The sequence below is a fragment of the Kickxella alabastrina genome (assembly GCF_025024165.1).
Source record: "Kickxella alabastrina strain RSA 675 chromosome Unknown BX661scaffold_1, whole genome shotgun sequence".
NCBI classification, from domain to species: domain Eukaryota; kingdom Fungi; phylum Kickxellomycota; class Kickxellomycetes; order Kickxellales; family Kickxellaceae; genus Kickxella; species Kickxella alabastrina.
The window spans coordinates 386264-406159 of record NW_026251472.1 but is presented as its reverse complement, the minus strand read 5'-3'; the positions used below and the strand labels follow the sequence as shown (position 1 = coordinate 406159).

General features: G+C 47.8%; 6 protein-coding genes across 6 annotated transcripts; 3 read left to right on the top strand and 3 right to left on the bottom strand.

Annotated features, from left to right (window-relative positions):
- Nucleotides 1–1040: 1040 nt before the first annotated feature.
- Nucleotides 1041–3590, bottom strand: BX661DRAFT_1663 (uncharacterized protein). Its single transcript, XM_051533354.1, has one exon. The coding sequence runs from the start codon at nucleotides 3285–3287 to the stop codon at nucleotides 1302–1304; it is 1986 nt and encodes a 661-aa protein (XP_051394940.1). The 5' UTR covers nucleotides 3288–3590; the 3' UTR covers nucleotides 1041–1301.
- Nucleotides 3591–10248: 6658 nt separating this feature from the next.
- Nucleotides 10249–12585, top strand: BX661DRAFT_195180 (uncharacterized protein; the record flags this gene model as incomplete). The annotated part of the gene is made up of 1 exon (XM_051537920.1): nucleotides 10249–12585. The coding sequence occupies one exon, from the start codon at nucleotides 10249–10251 to the stop codon at nucleotides 12583–12585; it is 2337 nt and encodes a 778-aa protein (XP_051394939.1).
- A 97-nt stretch (nucleotides 12586–12682) lies between these two features.
- On the bottom strand, nucleotides 12683–14855 carry BX661DRAFT_175051 (alkaline-phosphatase-like protein). Its single transcript, XM_051533980.1, has 3 exons — nucleotides 14478–14855; nucleotides 13616–14296; nucleotides 12683–13553 (listed from the first exon to the last, which is right to left on the bottom strand). Exons 1-3 carry the CDS (start codon nucleotides 14727–14729, stop codon nucleotides 12750–12752), a joined length of 1737 nt encoding a protein of 578 aa, XP_051394938.1. The 5' UTR covers nucleotides 14730–14855; the 3' UTR covers nucleotides 12683–12749.
- Nucleotides 14856–14923: 68 nt separating this feature from the next.
- BX661DRAFT_175050 (uncharacterized protein) lies at nucleotides 14924–16006 on the bottom strand. Its single transcript, XM_051533979.1, has one exon. It carries the CDS (start codon nucleotides 15918–15920, stop codon nucleotides 15225–15227), a length of 696 nt encoding a protein of 231 aa, XP_051394937.1. The 5' UTR covers nucleotides 15921–16006; the 3' UTR covers nucleotides 14924–15224.
- A 98-nt stretch (nucleotides 16007–16104) lies between these two features.
- Nucleotides 16105–17481, top strand: BX661DRAFT_1605 (Pex19 protein family-domain-containing protein). The gene has a single exon (XM_051533304.1). It carries the CDS (start codon nucleotides 16316–16318, stop codon nucleotides 17240–17242), a length of 927 nt encoding a protein of 308 aa, XP_051394936.1. The 5' UTR covers nucleotides 16105–16315; the 3' UTR covers nucleotides 17243–17481.
- A 1491-nt stretch (nucleotides 17482–18972) lies between these two features.
- Nucleotides 18973–19728, top strand: BX661DRAFT_136732 (uncharacterized protein; the record flags this gene model as incomplete). The annotated part of the gene is made up of 1 exon (XM_051532680.1): nucleotides 18973–19728. A coding segment is annotated over one exon (756 nt), but the record flags the coding sequence as incomplete, so codon positions are not given.
- Nucleotides 19729–19896: the final 168 nt, after the last annotated feature.

The window sequence follows — 19896 nt, the reverse complement described above, 5'->3', positions numbered from 1 at the left end:
AATATTGGATTCGTTCTCTACAATTTATAGTTGACATGTTATTGACAAGTACGGATTGATTGTCCCCCAAAGTTTTGTGTTTTGTTCTGTCTTGTTTTGTTTTCATCTGCATTAAAATTTCTTGTTTGCAGCCGCTGGCCTTTACAGTTTTGTCAATACAAGTGCGAAGTACCATTATGTTGTTAATTATTAACCAACAGCTCCTACAAAGTATCCTGTTGATACTAGCTATTGTGCATTGGATGTTTTTCACTTTCTTTCATTTACCCAATCCAATTTTGCACAGGTTTAGCGTGTGTACATTAGCCACCCATTTGTTGGGATGATTTTATCGATAATGGCACCCTCCTTTTCCCTGATTTCTTAAAAGATGTAAACAGATAAGCCCAAATTATTTTATTTTACAGGCACTCTTGCCATCATTTATTTATTTATTTAAATAAAACAGCAACAATCCCAACAAACAATGCGTGTCCTCTTCAATGGGTTTTTGTTGCCTGGGAAAGTGTTTACACAATCGGCAAATATGTGTATGTAAAAGACTTCTAAGGACATGTATGTTGCATGAAGATTTACACATAAAAGTGCACATTGGTGCAAGTAGTGGATCTGGAGGAAATAAATATATGCACGAGAAAATGAGAAATTCAAATTAAAAATGGTTTCAGAAAATAATCTGTTATCCTGGTCACACCCCATCCGGCTAATTATCAGGGCAAGCTTGTGGATACGGGCAAAAAACTTTTAATTTGCACATGAGGCGACAAACAATGCAAATTGATTCATTTTTAAACAATTAAGGACAAAACAGGGGAACAAAGTAAGGAATATAACAATGTAAACGCAGTGTGGCTACAAGTTGGTGAGTAATGAGATATATTGATTGTGTATAAAACTGTAGCGCATAGACAGTGATTTTATTGTTTTATTTTCATTTTTTATCGACACATGCCAATAAAAGTTGAAAAGCGCTAGTTACAATTAAACATGGCTTTGCCTTTACATTTTTCGCCAGAACAATGCTTGCAGTTCGGAATTGTAGCAGTAAATTGTTTTAAACAAAAGTCGTTAGAAAATGGTGACAAAAAATAAAAGACCGAAATTTATGATTGAAGAAAAATGAAAAGGAAAAGAGAAACCAAATGAGGAAGACATAAGACGTAGAAACATAGAAACATAGATTAGTTTCTTACAAAGATAAAAAGACAATGATAATTCAGTGTTGGATGGATAAACTTTTATGGACCTCGTTGCAAAAAAACCGTTGCAAGAGCAGGTGCAAGCAGTATAGAGCACAAAGACTAGCCGGCGTCTGAAAAACTGTCCATGTCGATGTCATCCTCAGGGTCGTGATTTTCGTGGTGGGCGCGGTCGACAGCTATGTATTCCGGGTCAATCATAAATGCTGGCATATCTGTCGGCGGCGCTGAACCCCCGCTTAGATGTGGGTTGCTCGACCGTGGCGTGCGTTTAGGACGCAGCGTGTCCAAATGCCGAAACAGCTTTGTAAATGTGTATGCCCGCCAGGGCAAGGTACCGACCCGGACCTCGCCATCGCCCTCTTCGTCCGTGTGTTCCGGGCTCATGGCCGACGGCACAAAGCACGATTCCGCATTGAACTCCTTTGGAAGAAAGGGAAATTGCGACTGGTCAAACACCTTTTTTCGACCGATCGACTTTTTGATGCGCCGCGCTCGCCGCCTATCGCGCTGCTGCTTGAGCATCGCTTTATCCTCAGTGGTGCGGTGTTTGGCCTTGAGCGAGCTGAAATACACGCTCAGTCCGTGTTCAATGCGATCGTAGGTCCCACCATGGTTGGAATGGAATGCCTGCACGATCTGTTGTGTGGTATGAGCATTGCGCGGCGCCTTGAACGACTGCTGGTAATCCCACTGTGCGTTGTGCAAGTCTGTAAAGTACTGGTCCACAAAGGCGCGTATGTTAGCCTGAAACCGGTTTTTCTCGACTTTCAGCAACGTGCCACCACTTGAGGCATTGCTTAAAATGCCTCTAACGCTGCTCGGCGTGGCGGAGATCCGAGCGCCCGACAACCCACTGACCGGCCCGGTTGGTGAGTCCAACATGGCTGATGTCGGCGTGCTCGCAGTCGTACCCACCGGTGGGATGCGCGCGTACCCGAAACCTGGCATAAACGGCTGCGACGGCGACGAATGCTTGGCCGTGGTCGGTGTAGAGTCGAGAACCATTCCAGCTGCCAACGCCGATGCAGGTGAATATGTCGATGGCCCCGCGCCCAACGCACCTTGAATTGCAGAGCCCCTGTGTTGGCTAGCTTGCTGGGGTGCTGACGTTGGATTTGTGCGGATTGGGGGCAACGATATCAACTGCTCAGTGCCCGAGAAATGATGCGCTCTGTGCGGCGACACGGATTCCTTTTGTAGCCCACTGTAATAATGATGTTGGACTTGGTGGCTCTGTTGATGCAGGCGCTGCACTGCTTTGGGCGTTTGCTGTGCGTAGAAATGTGAGTGACTGTGATGCGGGTACTGGGCCAAAGAAAACGGCGACGACGACATAGCTGGAGCAGACATTGGGGCAGATAATGGCGGAGGAAGCATCATTTCGTGGTGCTGAATTTGAATTTGTCGACCCTGCTGCTGATGTTGTTGCTGCGACATGGGCAATGGCGGAGAGTGCTGCCTTGGCGGCTGGGTGCCTGACGATGAGGCTCGTGAAAGTGCGGCGGATGGCGGCAGACTTACTAGTCCTGCAGATGTCATCGACACTAAGGACATTGCCGACTGTATTCCCGAGCTGTGGTGCGGCGGGGGTATATGTGGAAGTGTCGGGTGCGAGTGAGGTGTCTCTGTGCTGGGAGATGTCTGCGATTTTTTTGTTGTTGCACCAGAGTTTGCCCCAGAGAAGGGCTGATCGGGCCGCTGATGGTTTTGTAAAGAAATGATATTGGCAAGTGTCGGCGGCATTCCGCCGGCGCTTGCGGGCGACTGTGACCTGGCACCGCGCGTACCCAGCGACGGGCGCTCCGATTCGGGCTGTGTCTGCTGAACGACGATCTGCGACCGTCGCATTGCGCCCAATACCTCGTTAACAGTGGTCTGGAGCTGTGCAACGTCGGCTGCTAGCCGCTCCTGTGTAGCTAGCACCTGGGTGAGAATATCCCGCGTCCTCCGTTTGGGCTGTGGCTCTGCCGGGACTCTATCGGTATTGGCTGCAAATGAAATTGCCGATGGCGATACTGATGCCGACGTTGATGCCGACGGCCGATCATCCGTGCGCTGCCGCTTGCTGCCATCGAACCCCAACATACGGGACTGTGGACGATAAGTGTATATAACTGGTGAAGGCGGAGAATATAATAAAAACACAAGCGCTCAGACAGGGGATGACAGGTTGCTGCGAGTGTCTATTCTGGGCGGGTTGTTAAACCCTTGACGCGAATCTTGTTGACAAAGGTTGGGCTGGCAAATGTGCGCAGGCGTGTGTGAGTGTGGCACTGTGTTGTATTCTGGAAAGATGGATTTACACTATGTCTACTGTTTGTTTTTGTCTAGAGGCTGCGCGAAATCGATAGAGCACCAGTGTGGGCTGACAAACAGAAATGCCGACTGCTTTGTAGAGTATAAATAGAATGATGTTGTGGCGGGGGAAATCTAGCAGGTGGTCAAGATAAAACAAATAAGAAAATAGAAAATCCAGCTTTGTGGCCCAAAAATAAGGGAATACAAAATAAAAGAAAACAAGAAAAAATAACACACTAACCAAGGGAGTGTTGAAGAGTTTCTGGACCGCAAAAAATAAAAATCGGAACCCTATAATGAGATGTGCTGCAGGCAGCCTAAACCAAAGTATCTGCTCCCACCAACCACACAAAAAATTGTCTACAGAAATAAAAGAAAATGATTAAATAAACAATTAAATATATGTATTTTTGGTCAGATATAGTAAATATATGCAGGTGTGCCAAAAGTGGAGATGTAAAATCTGTATACAAATATTGTCTATAAACAGTGCTCCAATCAAGAGTAGTATAAAAGAATGGAGAAGAAAAAGCAGCTTCCGACAGTCAGCCAATATATACCAGAGCTCGGCGAGCTGAGAGTGCAAATGTAAATGTAAACAAAACAGAAACGCGGTTGCAGAATGACAAAGGGAAATGGATGATATAAGAAGAAAAATTAAAATGTAATCCCAACAAGAAAAAAAGAAAAAAAGGGGCGCATAGATGTCAATTATCGATAGTTGGAGCCAGAAAAAATAGTTTTCGATTATAGCAACAAAGTGGGGAGTACAAAAAAATAAGAATTGTTGTGAGCTGTACAAAAGTGAAGGAAAAGGTCGGAGAAGAGACGGAAGGGAAAGGAGGCAAAGCGGCGTGTCGTGGGCATCAAAATTACCAGCCAGGCACTGGCTGGGCGGAGGCGGCGGATGACCTGGCTTTTTATAAGCGCCCGCCAAATATGCCTGCTTGGTTGACTGCGACATCCAACCAACCACCACTACGCACTACCCCCCCCCTTAACCCCTCCCTCTTCCCCTTCCCTTCCCCCCTCCCTCTACCCACAGACTTCGCGGACAATTCGCATTTGGTCGTGCGTTATGCACATGTACTCCATTGTTTGCTGGAATCGCAGAGAATAAACAAGGATGCTCGTAAGTGATCGCAGGTAGCAAAGCGACTTAAAAACATGGGCGCGCTCGAGCTAGGTAACTTTGCTCGCCATAATAACTTTTTGTCCGTTATTTCTTTGTGGCAATGGGGTAATTAGTTTAAACCAAAAGAAAATGGCGACAGGCGGCTTGATTTGCAAGTTTAAACCCGCCTTCACATTGGTTTCAATTAAATGCCTGCACCTGTAGGTACCTTGACGGTAAAAAAGAGCAAGTGTTTCTTGAGGGACGAGAGATCCAACATAAAATACTTGACACGATATTACACGGTCCACATTTTCTTGTAATAGATTCAAACGCGCAAATGCAGGGTTCGTGTCAGAGACAAAACATGGGTGAGTAGATACAATGTCAGATACAGAGTTGGCTCCAAATGTTGCGCAAAACGAATTTTTTAGAATAAAAAACTGACTGATTCTTAACAGAGCGGGGCGTGGAAGTGGAGAATTTAAAACAGGAGCACCACAGCTCCTGTTGATTCAATGTATGCAGGTGCTAGCAGAATGTTGCAGATTTGGGCAGATTCGGGGCAGCCCTGGTTACGAAGTGGGAATGGACGAATAAACTACAAAATGGGCAGCTTGAAAAAACAAGACAAACATGGCCCGCTGGCCAAGCATAAGCGCGGAAGGCATGTGTGATAAAGCAAAGAAAAATTGGGACAACAATAAATCAATCAATCAAAGGACAAAAAATAAAAGGTCATAGTCGAGGGGAAAAGTGAAAAAAGTTGTTCGTACCTGCTCGGCAAAATGTTACTGCCTTTCCGTGTATTCCAAAATGTGCAAAAATAATAATTCCTATTCTGACGGATGACTCAGATGCTGATTGCCAGTGCTGATGTCGATGTTGGCGTCGATGCGGATTTCGGAGGAAAAAATTGGCGATTTAATATGGGAAAATAAAACAAAAACTATTGAGGTCCACGGCTCCAAGGGCTGGATATAGTAACAGGTACTGCCTTGCCCGTTCGGTTGATGTGTATGCGGGTTTCAGAATAAGGGCCGAAGAGGTGTTGCAAATAAAAAGCAAGTGACAAAAGAAAAAAGATGGCAAAAAAGCAATAGCAAAGTAAAATAATCAAAAAGAGAGGGAAAAAAATCAGAAGAAAAAACAGAGAAGGGTTGGTATTCCTGGGTGCTCAAGAGGCATGATGAAATCCAATGACATTCACAGTCCAGTAAAATAAAAAACAAAGATTGCTTAGCGGCGCTTAGGTGAGGCGATGATGCGCAGAGTTTGACAAAGTTGTGAAACACCCCTTTGTCTACCCCACGAGAGCAAAGAAAATTTTGACAATGCCGTTTTTAGTTATTATTTTTTTAACCATTTTGGCTGGACGGGGCTGGTGAGAGGCCCGCTGCTAGCGCAATCAATAGGGCGTAGTGCCAAATAAGGAAGGTTGTTGTGTACAAAACTAGATATATGTAAAAAAAAGTGCTCTTCGAAACCATGCTTACTCTTTATTTTCTGCTTCTGTGCAGGCATCGCAATAGGAAGGTCACCAGCAGCTACTTGGTCACTCCGCACTTACCAGCAGCTTTGTTTCGTCAAATAACAATGGTTTCTGTGTCCGACTAAAACCGGCTCTGTGCGCTTGATTGACACAATGGATGGCCGGCCAGACAGTGAAAAACGTCGCACTGAATTAGCCTGCTGGCTCGTATGATGCTAGGATGTGGTCGGAAGAAAGAAATAATCATATTCAGGGTCAGTTTTTACTGGTCTTGTTTAAAACAAGAAGCCTAGTTTATCTAGACGGCTTAAATTTGCACCACGGGCATTTTCACTTATTAAAATTAATGGCGTTTCAACAAAAAATTTTCAAGCAATTAGCAATTAGGACTTTCAATTGTAATTTCAAATGCAGGTGCGCTTGCTCGTGTTTGTTTTTATTATATAGTCGCTTTTCGCTATTCCATTGTGTCTACTTGCCTCGATAATTTTGTTCAAATAAAATACTCTATTGAAAAAGAGGCAAACGCGATTTAAATACTAGGTAGACATTTAGGGGGTGGTGGCCAACCTTCACTACCATGGACCGCCCCAACGCTGCCGTCCGTAATTTGTTTTTTATTTTGGACTTGAAAGCTGGCAAGTATTTTGATTGCAGTCTGCTCGGCAACTGCCGCAGCCAGCTGCATATATCAGCAATGGTGCTCGTTTTGGCATGCTCTAATGGTTGGCTGAGCATCAGGTGCCTTTTGCTGGAATTTTGCGTGGGGGGCTGCGCACGCTCTGTTTGACGGCCCAGGCAATATATGCTTCCATTTTGTGCTAACTGTGTGAGAGGCATGTAATTGGTGCTGCATGCAATTCATAAAACAGAGCACAGCCAGACAGCCATATTTCGAGAGGAGCTGCTAACAATGCATGCAATTTGCTGGCACTGGCCACTATTCTGCTGCGCAGTTATGCAGCAATTAATCCGCGACCGGACTTGATGCTTCTGCACACTATATTTTGTTTTGCTGCATCATGTTTTCAAAAGCAATAGCCCAGAGTACACGGTAGGGACTCGCCATTGGATGAAGTATGCGCAAAAAACTTTAAAAAAAACTAGCCAATGCCATATCTGCATTGCTCTCCCGTTTGACGATCAACGGACTATCCCAGCGCGCCTCCGGTAGGAAAACCGGCACCTGTTTGTTTGGTTTTTTTATGATGTACTCTAAACTTGTCTTTTAATTTTAACAGATCCTTGTTGCTCCCTTTTTTCTCTGTGGCTGGACTGGATTGGATTGGGGCGGGTATGATTTTCAGATTGACATGAATAAAACCATTTTCCCGTGAATTTTGCTGTGGTTTTTCAATCCAGCCCAGTAATCTCTCTCTATAGCCACAGGCGAGTAAAGGCAGACGGCTCCAGGACCCGCAAATTGCATGTGAATAGGGCTTGTAGAGAATGGAAAGTATGAATAATTTTTTGCTTTAATTAATGTCATACTTTAAAATAATTTGAATTGCGTTCGGGCTTGACGGTTTTGGCGACAAACACGCTTGGCTCCTGAGACCATTTCGATTATTTTAGCATTCAATTTAGGAAACCGAGGAACACTGCCCCTTTCTTTTTTTTTGCAAAATTTTGGAGTGTGGCTGTTTACAAAACAAAAGCGAATTTCCTTTATGGAATGTCCAAGCAATGGGTATTTTCAAAAAGGCAAAACAATGACTGCATCATGGAAAAAGATGGGTAATCTTGGAGAAACGATAAATTACACAGCCTGTTTTTTCACAGCACTTTGTGGCACTTTTGTACAAAAAACTATCGATTGGATAGCAAAAAAACAACGATTAAGAAATGTTTTTATTTGGTGACAACATGTGTGCTGGATGATCACTCTGGTTTTGCGGCTATATTAGTGGACGCCTTCCATGGAACCTATTTTCTCCTTTTATCTTTTCTCTTGTCTTTTGAGTCAGTGGTCCAGATGGGCCGAAAGCTAACTCGGCATTGCTGAAAATTGAATATTATTGCGGAACTAATTTAGTGAAAAATAAGGAAACATCGAACAAGCACTAGGAAGCAAGGTCGGCATGCATTTGTCAGCCGGCAATCTAAAAAATTATAATAAAATTATGATGGCGTTTTGGACAAATTCCTCCATCCATTTTGTAGTCACTGGATAAAGCTAGTGGAGATTGAGCTGTTAGGCAGTAATAGTCGCCATGGTATGGGAAAAATAATAAAAAAGTATTCAGTCTTTTTACGAAGAAATGTACTCAATATAAATATAAACGCCTAGCGCCAGTCTATTTGTGAAAGGTCCTAGTTTTTAAGCATTTACTTTTCTATTTCCAACTATAGCTGCTGTTGCTCAATGAAGGTATTGCAAAACCGGCAGAGTGAATATTGCCACTTGATCTGATGCTGTTACCGAACTCCCGGATTTGGGATGATTATGAATCAGATTAGCATTTCTCAGATGACATGTGAGAAATTGCTCACATCCAAGTTGAAAATGTGGGGAGGAGCGGGTATCAGCCTAAAATGCGTACGCTGTCTAGTTTCAATTGCAAATTATGTGTCTTGTGTTATTAGGCATGACTGAGTTGTCGCCCAGTTTTTCTATTCATTTATTTGCTCGCTTGCTTTCTCTTATCAAGTTGTGCGCATGTATGCGGACACGTCTGTAGAATGGCAATATAAAAGTAGTTTATTGTTTTCCAAAAATTTCTAAAGATTGTTCTTTCGTGTGAAATAAAAAATTCCACAGTATGCAGAGCAAACACATGTAAATTACTTTTCTTTTACAATACCCGTCGAAAGTGCACAACAAAATGACAAGATATTTACAGCCTAGTAAATTTACAATACAAAAAAAAGTTTTTTTTGGCATTTTAGTGCTTCCCAAAAAAACATTAATTGATAAAAAAGGAAAACTGGTCCTGTACCAACTAAAATGTGCAGGGCCAAAATGCAGAAAAATCTGTTAATTTTTGCACATTGCCTTGCTGAGACGAAACTTCTTTTTTATTCTTTTCTCGATTCTTGCTTTAGCAACTAATTATTCAATGTTAAAAATAGATGCTTTTCTCTGCTACAATTAATTATTTTGGCCAATCCATTATTAGCACATAAACAGTCCAATGGGAACGCAGGCAATGATGTGTGGTATAACATTGATACGCTTGAGATTTTCCTGACCCAGCCTTCGCAAAAGAAAAAGAAAAGCATTCCAAGCCTCTCTGCTCTGGCATGTTTAACAATTTTTGAGGAGACAGATACATATCTGCTTTTGTCGCCAACACCGCTGAAAGCAAAAATAAACGCGGGGGGTGGGTTGATGGCTAGCAGCACATTAACTGTGCTGTTTGATTCCCAAATGGTTGGTACATACTGAAGGGTGGTGTTTATTTTTAAAGTCACGTCTGTCCACCTGCCACGTATAATTAGCAAGGACAGCAGCCAAACGCTCTCGGGTTCTCTTTATAATTTCTTTTATTGGCGCCAGCGCATCAAATGGAAAAGAATAAGCAAGAAAAATAGTAAAATCCAAAATAGAAAATGAGGCGAAAGATGCGGGCAGAATATTTTTTACTTATTTTTTTCCTCTTCCCCCATCGGCATTCCTGCCTCTCTTCTTTTTATCCTTTGTTCTGCGTGTAAGAAAAATTTAGTTTATTTTTTGTTACTTTTTGTTTAACAATTTCAGCACTACTTATTCCTTATTTTGTTTTTTTACTGTTTCAGTTGCTAGTCCTGCCTCTTCTCCGAATACGGAAATACACGCACGGCTTATAGAAAGTATAAAACAGCGCGGCCAGCTGAACACGCTAATCCTGCCTCTGTCGCTGCTGTTTTTCGGTACAGTCTCCACTCAAATTTTTATATACTTCAACTTTGCTCACCCCCCTCCCATCCCTTCTCTCTCTCTTTTACTATATTTTTATATTCTCTTGCTTTTTTCTCTTCACTTGGCCAATTAATGAATTCAGATTTCCCAGCTGACCTCAACATAAAGCTAAAGTTGCCAGCAACACCCTAGACCAGATATTCCGAAATTCCCCTCAAACCACACCTTTATTTTTTTACTATTTTCTTATTGTTGCTAAACTGTCACAGAATAACTTTTTTATTTGAAAGCTAGCAACTCAATGTCTTTCTCACACAATACCAACAGCCTGTCAAACCTTTTGGAAAAGAGGAACAGCCCCACAGACGCCATGCCAGCTGGCCCAATGCCGGCATCATCATTATCAGCACAGGGCAACAAGGCCTTTGGATCCGCTGGGGACACCGGGCGCAGTAGCCATCCGATGACATCCGAGCATAGTCAGACGCTGGCCAGTGTATCAGCCCAGGATTTTGCAGACGGACCAGGGTCCGATGTCGCAAGGCACATGCGCACACCGAGCAATACGAGCAGCACGCATCTTAATCAATCCCCGCCATTCATATCACACTTGACCTCAGGTCTCAGTCATACCTTCAGCGGCCAGCATCCCGGGGCCGGTCGGAGAGGCAGTGGGGGCATCCAGGGTAACACATCGCCGCCGAGAATCAGGCAGACACGTAGCGAGGTGCATCCGAATACCAAGCGCGCGACGAGCAGTAGCGGGAGCAGCGCTAATGGCCACAGCGTTGCAGCAATCGCCCACATGGCAGGTACTGACGATGCGTCGAGGGCGAACTACTCGCTGTGGCTCCCCTGGGAGGAGACTGCGCTGATAGACTGGCTGTTTGAGCCCAACAACTGCAAACTGTTCAACGTCCCAAGGCGCAAGAAGGACTGCCACGAGAAGATTATTCGCGATATTTTGCCCAACAAAACCAGCCGAGCGATTGAGGGAAAGATTCGGACGCTTGAAAAGCGGTATTTGAAAGCTGCGTCGGAGATCCAGCGGCCAGATTTTGCCACAAAGCATCCCGGAAAGCGTGCCGATGATGTTTCTGAGGCACTATGCAATAATTTTCACAAGCTGGAGACCATATTTAACCCGGCGCAGGCGCAGGCACGCTCGCACCTGGCAAACACCCCTTTGGTATCGCAGCAGCACAATCATCATAATCAGCACCAGCACCAGCACCAGGTCCAACCACAGGTCCAGGCCCAGGCCCCGCCCCAATCTCGGTCCCAGTCCCAGGTTCAGGCTCAACCGCAGCAGCAGCAAAACAAGATGCCATGGATCACGGGTGCTCCGGTCGCCTCCGAAACAGCTGGTGCCAGCATTTCCGCTGTAATCCCACCTACTTCGAAATTTGGCCAGTCGCCTCACTTGCCTTCGCCCGTACTTGGTAGCTCGGGCAACACCGGCTCCTCGTCTGCAGTTGCCGCAGCCGCAGCAGCTTCAGCAGCAGCAACAGCACCTCCCAGCGGCATGATCAGCGTTCCACGCGCCTCCCCACCACCTATCACTTCAGCAGAAACCATGCCACATCGCTCTTCGACGCAGACACGCAAGATTGCGCCTAAGCGTGGATTAAACAGCACCAGCGAGGGTGGTGACTCTGACGGACCCGTGATGCTGGGCAGCACCAAGCGTAGCCGCACTTTCCCTACCGTAATGCAAAATCGCCATAGTCCCGGACACCACCAGCCAAGTGACCTTCGGATCACGCCCCAGTTGCAGATTTCCCAACAACAACAGCAGCAACAGCAGCAACAGCAGCAACAGCAGCAACATCAGCAACATCAGCAACAACTTTCCCAGCAGCATATGCCTCGGCCACAGCGCTCACCCCTGAGCTTGCAGCAACTTTTGCCACAATCCCAGCATCAGGCGCAGGCACAGTCACAGCTTATGGCACAACATCAGCATCAACAACAGCAGCAACAACAACATCAACAGCAGCAACAGCAGCAACAGCATAGGTTCTACGAGAACAGTCGGTACCAGTACGACACAGCCAACCGGCCAGCGACAGCCAATCTTCCAATGATGCCCATTCCATCGCCATTGGGCAGCGGGCCATTGTCGGTCGCGTACTCGCAAATGCCCAACTCTGCCTCTTCCGCTGTCGGCGTCAATATTGCCGGTGCTACCGTTGGCTCCACTGTCATGCCCAGCATCAGCGAATCCAACGACACCACAATCCCATTCCAGCAGACATCCTACACTAGTAGTCGCGAGGAGCTCGAATGGCTGCAATTCAACTTGCGCCGGGAAGAACTGGACTTCCGCAAAAATGTTTTCGTCCACGAGCAAGGGCTGGAATCCCAAAGGGCGATATTGGAGACGCAGAGGCTGGAGATCCAGAAGAGGGAGATGGAGCTGGAGGCTAGGAGAGTTGAGATGCAGCAGAAGCAGATGGATATTCAGCTGGAGTCTATAAAGTCCCTGTCGACGATGCTCGGCCAGATGGTAGGTCAAATAGGGTCGTTTTTGGGCGGCGTTCGGTTAGTGCCTGATGGTGCAAGCAACAACATCAGCAGCAGTCGGCGGCAAAATACCGAGGTTACCGCTGCGGATGAGGGCGAGTCCTTGGAATAACATCCACTTTTTTACTTCAATATTTCAATTATTTTTTATACACATGTAACATCCGTCACTAAAGAAATACAAATAGAACCAAATGTATGACAAGAGCTTGAAAGATACAAATACTGAATGTAAATAAAATACTTCTAAAAAAGGGATGACAAGATACAAAAAAACTAGTGGTAGTGCTCGGGCGCATCAAGGTCGCGGCGTCCCAGCCATGCCTCCTTGATTGGCTGCGTCGCCTGGAACACGCGCTCGCTTCTAATCTTGGTCGTAACAGATTCGAGATCCAATCCCAAAACATCAACGATGAACTTGCCAATCTCTGTGTTTTCATGGTTACCCTTCAGCTTCTCCGCACCATTACCGTAGGCATACAGGTTGACGTCCACCGCGCTATGTCCATGGGTGGCCCATCCGATCTGCGCGCGGTTGGAAATAGCATTGCTCAGCAGCTGGCGCAGAACAACCGAGTCGGTCTCTGCAGCAATATTCATAATCTCCTCATGCGTGGCATCCTTGGCGCCAAACCACTTGGGGAACACCGTATCCCGAACAAACTTATACTTGGCCTCTTGGTCACTGCCGTCCATTTGCTTCAAAAGCTGTGCTGACATGTACTCGATAGAGTGTTGGACGGGTTCCAGCGCGCGCGGGTTCCAAACGTACTCTGGGTACTGTGGTGTCAGCTGCTTGGCAACGGAGAAGCCGCCGGTCTCGTGGTCTGAAACACTGATCAGAACGGTGTCCGGGTGCTCGTCGACAAACTTGCGCACTACCGAGACTGCGTCCCAATACGCAACAATGTCGCGGAGATGCGCAGCGGGATCGTTAGTGTGCGCGGCCATGTCAATGCGGCTGCCCTCGATCATCAGGAAGAAGCCCGCATTTTTGTTCTTCGTTGCTGTGTTCAAAATGCCCAGCGCCTTATCGGCCATCTCGGCCAGCGATGGCTGCTCCTTGGCATTACGGTCAATCTCGTAGTCCAAATGCGAGGGCGCCATGGCACCTAGAAGCGGCAGGACCCAGGGTCGTTGACATCCAGGGCATCGAATTCCTTGCGTGTGCTCAGCGTGTGGTAGCCGGTGGCCTTGGCCTCCGCCCACAGATCGCGGTTGTCCAGGCGGCAACTGGACTCGGGTTTTGTGTTGGGCATAAAGTGGCACCGGCCGCCGCCCAGCATCAGGTCCATAATAGGCCCGAGTGAGTAATTCCCCACCTGATATTCTGCAATCAGGTCCTCCATATTGCGGCTCGCAGCATGTGCCGAGAAGGCAGCCGGCGTTGCGTGCGTAATGCGGCTGGTGACTACCAGCCCCGTGGCCATCCCGCGTTGGAGCTTGGCCGCCTCCATCACTGTTCCGCATGGTGTCTTTGCGTCCGTGACCGAAATCGCCCCGTTGTATGTCTTCAGCTGGCAAGAGAATGCTGTGGCTCCGGCTGCAGAGTCAGTGATCAGAGAGTCGCTTGAGCGTGTGCGCGAGGACCCAACGAGGATCTCGTCCAGTGGGCTCTGATATCCGATGGGCAGGCCCTTGATCTGCTGCACAAAATTGCGCGCCATGGTCTCGGAGGCTGGTCCAAAGCCGTCGCTGACCATCAGAATTACGTTGCGCTTCTTGGATTGCTGCGTCCAGCTGATTCCGTCAAAGTAAAGCCAAAACATGCCCACCACTGAGACCAGAACCAGCGAAATGACAGTGATCCAGAACCCACGACCCTACCCGAAACCACAATGAGAGAGACAGAAATAAAAAACAAAAGAATTAGCAAATCTCTGGACTATTTATAGACATTAAAATAAAAGGAAGGGTTGGCAAAGAAAAATACAAACAAACAAAAAGCAAGGGAGAAAAAAAGAAGTGGGTTTATAAATCCACCCATCCCTGCAGCGTCATTACCTTGTGCAGCTTGCGGCGGGTTCCCAGGCTCATGCCATAGTAAAGGGTGTCGTTGTCGGCAACCTCCATGGCATCGATGGTGTTCGCGGAGCTGTCAAAGATGTCGTTGTCTTCGATATCGGCAGCAGACTCAGAATCGCGGTGGTCGGCGTTGAAATGCACACGGCCGGTCTCCTGGCTATTCCGCGCGACGGCCGAGTAGGGTGCATTCGCCATTGGTTTCTCTGAGTAACGGGATGGCATGGAGCTCATTCAATGCAGGGAAACTCGAATGAATATAAAATAAAAGAGTGAAAATAGTGCAAGTTTGGTTGAGGTTTAATATAAGAGGTGAAATAAAGGACGAAAAATAAAAAGTAATGAGAAATAAAAAAAGGGTAAGCCTGAAAGCACTGAAAGAAGCTGGCTTTTTCCACAATGCGTGCGCCTTTCATTTTCATTTTTCTTTTCCCTCGATGTTCGCGTGACTTGATTGCTTTGCGTGCAACAATGATATTCCGCATTAATTGCTCAATTGTTATTATTATTATTTTCCCAGATTGACACATCCGTTTAAAACGCAGCTATACAAGCGGATTCATACAGGTGAGTATTAGTTTCATTTTTGCATTCTTTTATATCTATATTATAAATTTTGTTTACAGCCAGAATAAAAAAGGGATTCAAACACAACCCAATCACACACTTTGTGGCTATGTTTTTTTTCTTTCTTCTTTTCGTAAAATCTAAAATTTAAGTGCAAAAATGTTACTGCTTCTCCAAGAGCTCCTTGACCATCTGGCGGCACTGCTTAGGATTCAAGAACTCGGAGTTCTTGATAGCATTGGCGACCAGCACAGTAGTAGCAGGCGAAGCAGTATTTATCCATACACGGCCATTCAATCCAACGGCCACCTCAAATGGCACCCCAGCACCCAGCGCGCCCAGCACCGGCGCCCTAGAATCCATCAACCGGCGCGCCAATCCCAACGAGCATTTGAACATAAACCCCTCAGCCATCTCACCATACCCCTCAGCCTTCCCAGTCTTTGAATTAAAGCATTCGATTTCCGGATCCATCAGAGAATTAGCCACTGCGACGCGCGCATAAACGAGGGTGCCGAGGGCCAAATTGGGCTTATTGCGTTTTGTCGCGCCTTCAAAGGCCAAAAGCGGAAGCAGGGCGTCGTGCGCTGAGCCAATGTCCACGCGGTAGCCTTCGCCGTGCCTGGCTACGATGACGCCAAGGACGGGCTCGCTTTCGGCTGGAACGTAGCGTCTTTTGTTGCTGACTACCCAGTATTGCGTGTTGTCCTTGGCGCTGTGCAGGACACCGGCAGTAGTCACCCTTGTGTCGTCGTTGGTTTGGGTGAGACCGGGACCCAGCCGCAAGATTGTTTGGTCGCTGTCTTCTGTGTGCGTGTCGATTATGTCGCCCGGTATGACTATCTTTGTGTCGCCCATTTTTAAAAAATTGTTATGTAATAAAGGTAAAAGAAAGGTGAAAAAAGAAAGGTTGAATTTGAAGAAGGAAAAAAAGAGGGTTTGCATTCAAATTTTGTTTGTAAATGATCTCAGAAACAATAATAAGTGATATTTTTTCTTCCTACTCTGAACCGAATCAAATTGACTCTGTTTTTTCAATTTCAATTCGAGTCGAGTCGGCTTGTGCTTTTTCCAACGCATGTGACACTGACGCAGCAAGTAAAGACGGGGGAAATGTTACTCGAGCAAAACTCGACCAGCATGTTTGTCCGATTATCTGTTTGTTCGTTTACTCATACAATTTTATTTATTTCTCAGATAATAATTAATTAATTATTCCCCCTCTTTCCCTCTTTTCACTTTTACTTTTAAGCATGACTAGTGTTTCTCCTACCGATGATGAGCTTGACGGGCTTTTGGACGACGCCTTTGAGCAGTTTACGGCGGAAGCGGCGACGCCCAAGGCACCGACAAACAACAGCACGAATGGCAAGCCAACGACCAACCCTCCTCCTCCTCCTCCTGCTGCTGCCTCTCGTGACGCCACAGACAGCGCTCGGTTTCAAGAGGACTTTGCACAGCAATTAGCCAAAGGCATGGAATCCTTGCTTAAGGACGGCGGTAACCTGGAAAATGGCAGCGACAAGAACATGAAGAAGACGCTGGACGACTTGCTGCAGCAACTGGGCACAATCCAGGCGGACATTGGTTTGCACACCTCGGCACCAGCACCCACACAACAGCAGCCGCAGGCAGCTTCTTCCGCCCCCTCGGTATCTGAGAAAGCAGCCCCTGGGTCGTTCCAGGATAAAATCAAGGCAACAATGGATAAGCTGAAGGAGAGCGCGTCTGAGGCGGATTCGGCGGGATCCGCGGGCGATGCCGGAATCTTTGACGAGCTGATGCGGCAGATGGAGGGAATGGAGGGGCTAGGCGATGACCCACAGCTGGACTCCCTCGTTGACGATGTCATTGGGCAGCTCATGTCCAAGGACGTCCTGAGCCAGCCCCTGAAGGACTTGGATGCCGCATATCCTGCTTATTTGAAGAAAAACAAGGACTCGTTGAGTGCCGAGGAGTATGCACGGTACGAGAAACAGCATGCGTATGTGCGGCAGATTTTGGCGCTGTTTGATGCGACAGAGGGAGATACGGTGAACCCAAGGATTGCCGAGCTGATGCAGGAGATGCAGGATTGCGGGCAGCCGCCGGATGAGCTGCTGAAGCTGCTGGCGCCGGATATGGATATCAGCAAGGGCGAGGTCAAGGAGCCCGAAGTGCCCAACTGCTGCGTCATGTAAGATAGATACACCCCCTTGGTTATTTAGAATTTGCGAGCAGTATTTTTCTTCAAATAGACGGGAGCCATTTGTGAACACGTGCGCACGTGAGCATTCAGCAGTTACAAAATAAATGAAGTGCGAGCAAAAAATCAAAATTAAAGAAGCTCGTGAAAGTAGCAGCAGCAGCCAAGACGCAGCCACCGCCCACTTTGCTCCTCTTTTAAAGTTATAATAAACCACGCTTTATTATTACATTCTGAATTCGCACTATCACAACTATCAAATGCAATGCAGTGTGTGCAAAACGGCCAATCCCAAACACTACTACTGCGGGGCGTGCGTTCACGACCGCGTGTACCAGCACGACTGGGTTCTAGGCACAAGGCATACGGTAGCTGAGCGGGCTCACCCGGTACCCTGCAGCAGCAATGCCATGAGCACCAGAGTGGGCGTCTCCAAAATCTCCATCAGCGGATCACCCAGCTGCGCGCGCAGATCAGCAGACGACAGCAGCAGATCTCCGTAGCGCAGCGGCTTCGTCACCAACTGGCTTCGGTGCAGGCGCGGCGACAAACACAATTAGAGGAGGCTCTGGCGCAGAGCGCAAGCCGGGCAGCCGAGAGGCAGGTTTTGGTAGCGCAGGAGGCGTGTGCGAAGAGCCTGGAGAGATGTCAAAGGATCGAGCGCGGGCTGGCAGGCGATCGTGGGACATTGGCTCGGGCATTGAGCTCAGTGGTTGGGCTGCAATTGGACGTACCAGAGGATGAAGTCCTGGCGCTGCTGGATGATGGGCGGCAGCTGTTTGGGCTGCCGTGGCCTGGGCCGGAGGAGTGGACACGGTATCCGGCGGAGTACATTAACGCGTGCGTCGGCCATTGCGTTCATGTGTTTAGCGTTTTGGCGCATTACTTCCATGCTGATCTGCCATTTCGCGTGTTGAAGCGTGGGCCACGGCTGATGATTCGCCCGCATTGGCGGTCAGTGGATGCTGGCGAGGCCCTCTTGAGCCTTAGTGGGGGTGCGGGGAGTGGTGTGGCGGCGTTTGTTGTTGGCTTGGGAATGTTGCTGTTTAACGTTGCGTATTTGTGCCATTGCCGTGGCGTCTCGGTGCCTGTGGAGCAGGTGGCGGATGCGGTGGAGAATCTGCGCTTGGCGGTGGTTGGCGAGCCTGAGCCTGAGCCTGGGCCTGAGCCTGAGCCTGGGCCTGAGCCTGAGCCTGGGCCTGCAGTGGCACAGCGGCAGCAGGGGGCGTTTGCGCTGGACGTCTATGCGGTGATAATGGAGGCGGCTAAGATGTATGCGGGCCCGATGCTAGGTGGGGACGGCGAGGGTGCGCTGAGGACGCAGGTGCATGGTGTGCTGAGGTCCTTGCATTTGTGCGACGATGCTGTAGATAGCATCGATTATGATGACGAGAACTGGGCCATCATATGAAAAAGAGCAGGCGTTTTCTTAGCGTCTTTGTGAGAGGATTGGCCTTTTTAAAAATTAACAGCTGGGAAAGGGGTTCTGATTGAAATATGTGTAGGCACCTCTTTTCTTTTTTCCTTCCTTTCTCTTTTGCATTCACATTTACGTTCACGTTCGCGTTCATTCTATACCTTTATTAATTCAAACCCACCCAGTCTATTTCAATCAATTCGAAAAGCTATCGCCCCACCAGGTTCTTCTATTTGAATTTCCATTATTCGATGTCGCGGTCTTCTTCTTTTGCCAGCTACGCCTCTGACGATGACAGCAGCGTGCCTCTGTCAGAGCAGGCCGAGTGGAAGGACATTGTGCCGATCGACCAAGACGACGGCGTTCACCCGATCTGCCCAATCGCATACACGGCCGACTACAAGGAACTCATGGGGTACTTCCGGGCAATAATGAGCACCGGCGAGATCTCCCCTCGTGCCTACAGGCTAACCAGCCGAGTGATTCAAGAAAACCCAGCGCACTACACAGTCTGGGTATACCGCAAGAAACTCCTGGAGGAGCTGCAGATTTCAGTGGAATCTGAGCTTGATTGGCTCGAGGGTGTCGCACAGCAGTACCCGAAGAACTACCAGCCGTGGCATCACCGGCAGATGCTCCTCACGATGCTCCTTGACCCCGCGGTGTTTGCCGGAATGAGCGAGGACCAACGGGTGTGTCATCCGGCGATCCGCCGTGAGCTGCGATTCCTGGCGAACGCAATTGACGTCGAGTCGAAGAATTTCCACGCTTGGTCGTACCGCCAGTGGCTTGTCCGAAGGTATGGAATTTGGGATCAGGAGCGGGTATTCCTGACAACCATGATTGACCAAGATGTGCGCAATAATTCTGCATGGAACCAAAGGTACTTTGTGTTGGTGCGTGGAGCTGAGGACCCCCAAAACGTTGAATTGTTGGATCAAGCCTCCCTGATAGAGGAAATTGAGTTTGCCCTGGAGATGGCCAGAAGGGCGCCGAATAATGAAAGTCCCTGGGCGTATATTGTTGGACTGATGCTAAGGCATGCACCGGAGAAAATGACAACGGAGTTGTTGCCTCGCGTTCAGGCGTTGGCTGCGGCTGGGGAGGAGTGTGCGGTGGCGGTTGGTGCGTCGGCGTTTTATTGGTCAGCGCTGGTGGATATCTACGAGAGGCAGGCGGAGCTGGCGGCAGGCAACAAGGAGCGCGAGGCAGCAATTGCGTTGGCGCAAAGT

Coding starts and splice junctions, on each gene's coding strand:
- BX661DRAFT_175050 (XM_051533979.1), bottom strand. CDS start 15,920: ATGGGCGACACAAAGATAGTCATACCGGGCGACATAATCGACACGCAC.
- BX661DRAFT_1663 (XM_051533354.1), bottom strand. CDS start 3,287: ATGTTGGGGTTCGATGGCAGCAAGCGGCAGCGCACGGATGATCGGCCG.
- BX661DRAFT_175051 (XM_051533980.1), bottom strand. CDS start 14,729: ATGAGCTCCATGCCATCCCGTTACTCAGAGAAACCAATGGCGAATGCA. Junction 14,297..14,477: donor CCCGCCGCAAGCTGCACAAG/GTAATGACGCTG, acceptor GGTTTCGGGTAG/GGTCGTGGGTTCTGGATCAC. Junction 13,554..13,615: donor AGGAATTCGATGCCCTGGAT/GTCAACGACCCT, acceptor TTGGACTACGAG/ATTGACCGTAATGCCAAGGA.
- BX661DRAFT_1605 (XM_051533304.1), top strand. CDS start 16,316: ATGACTAGTGTTTCTCCTACCGATGATGAGCTTGACGGGCTTTTGGAC.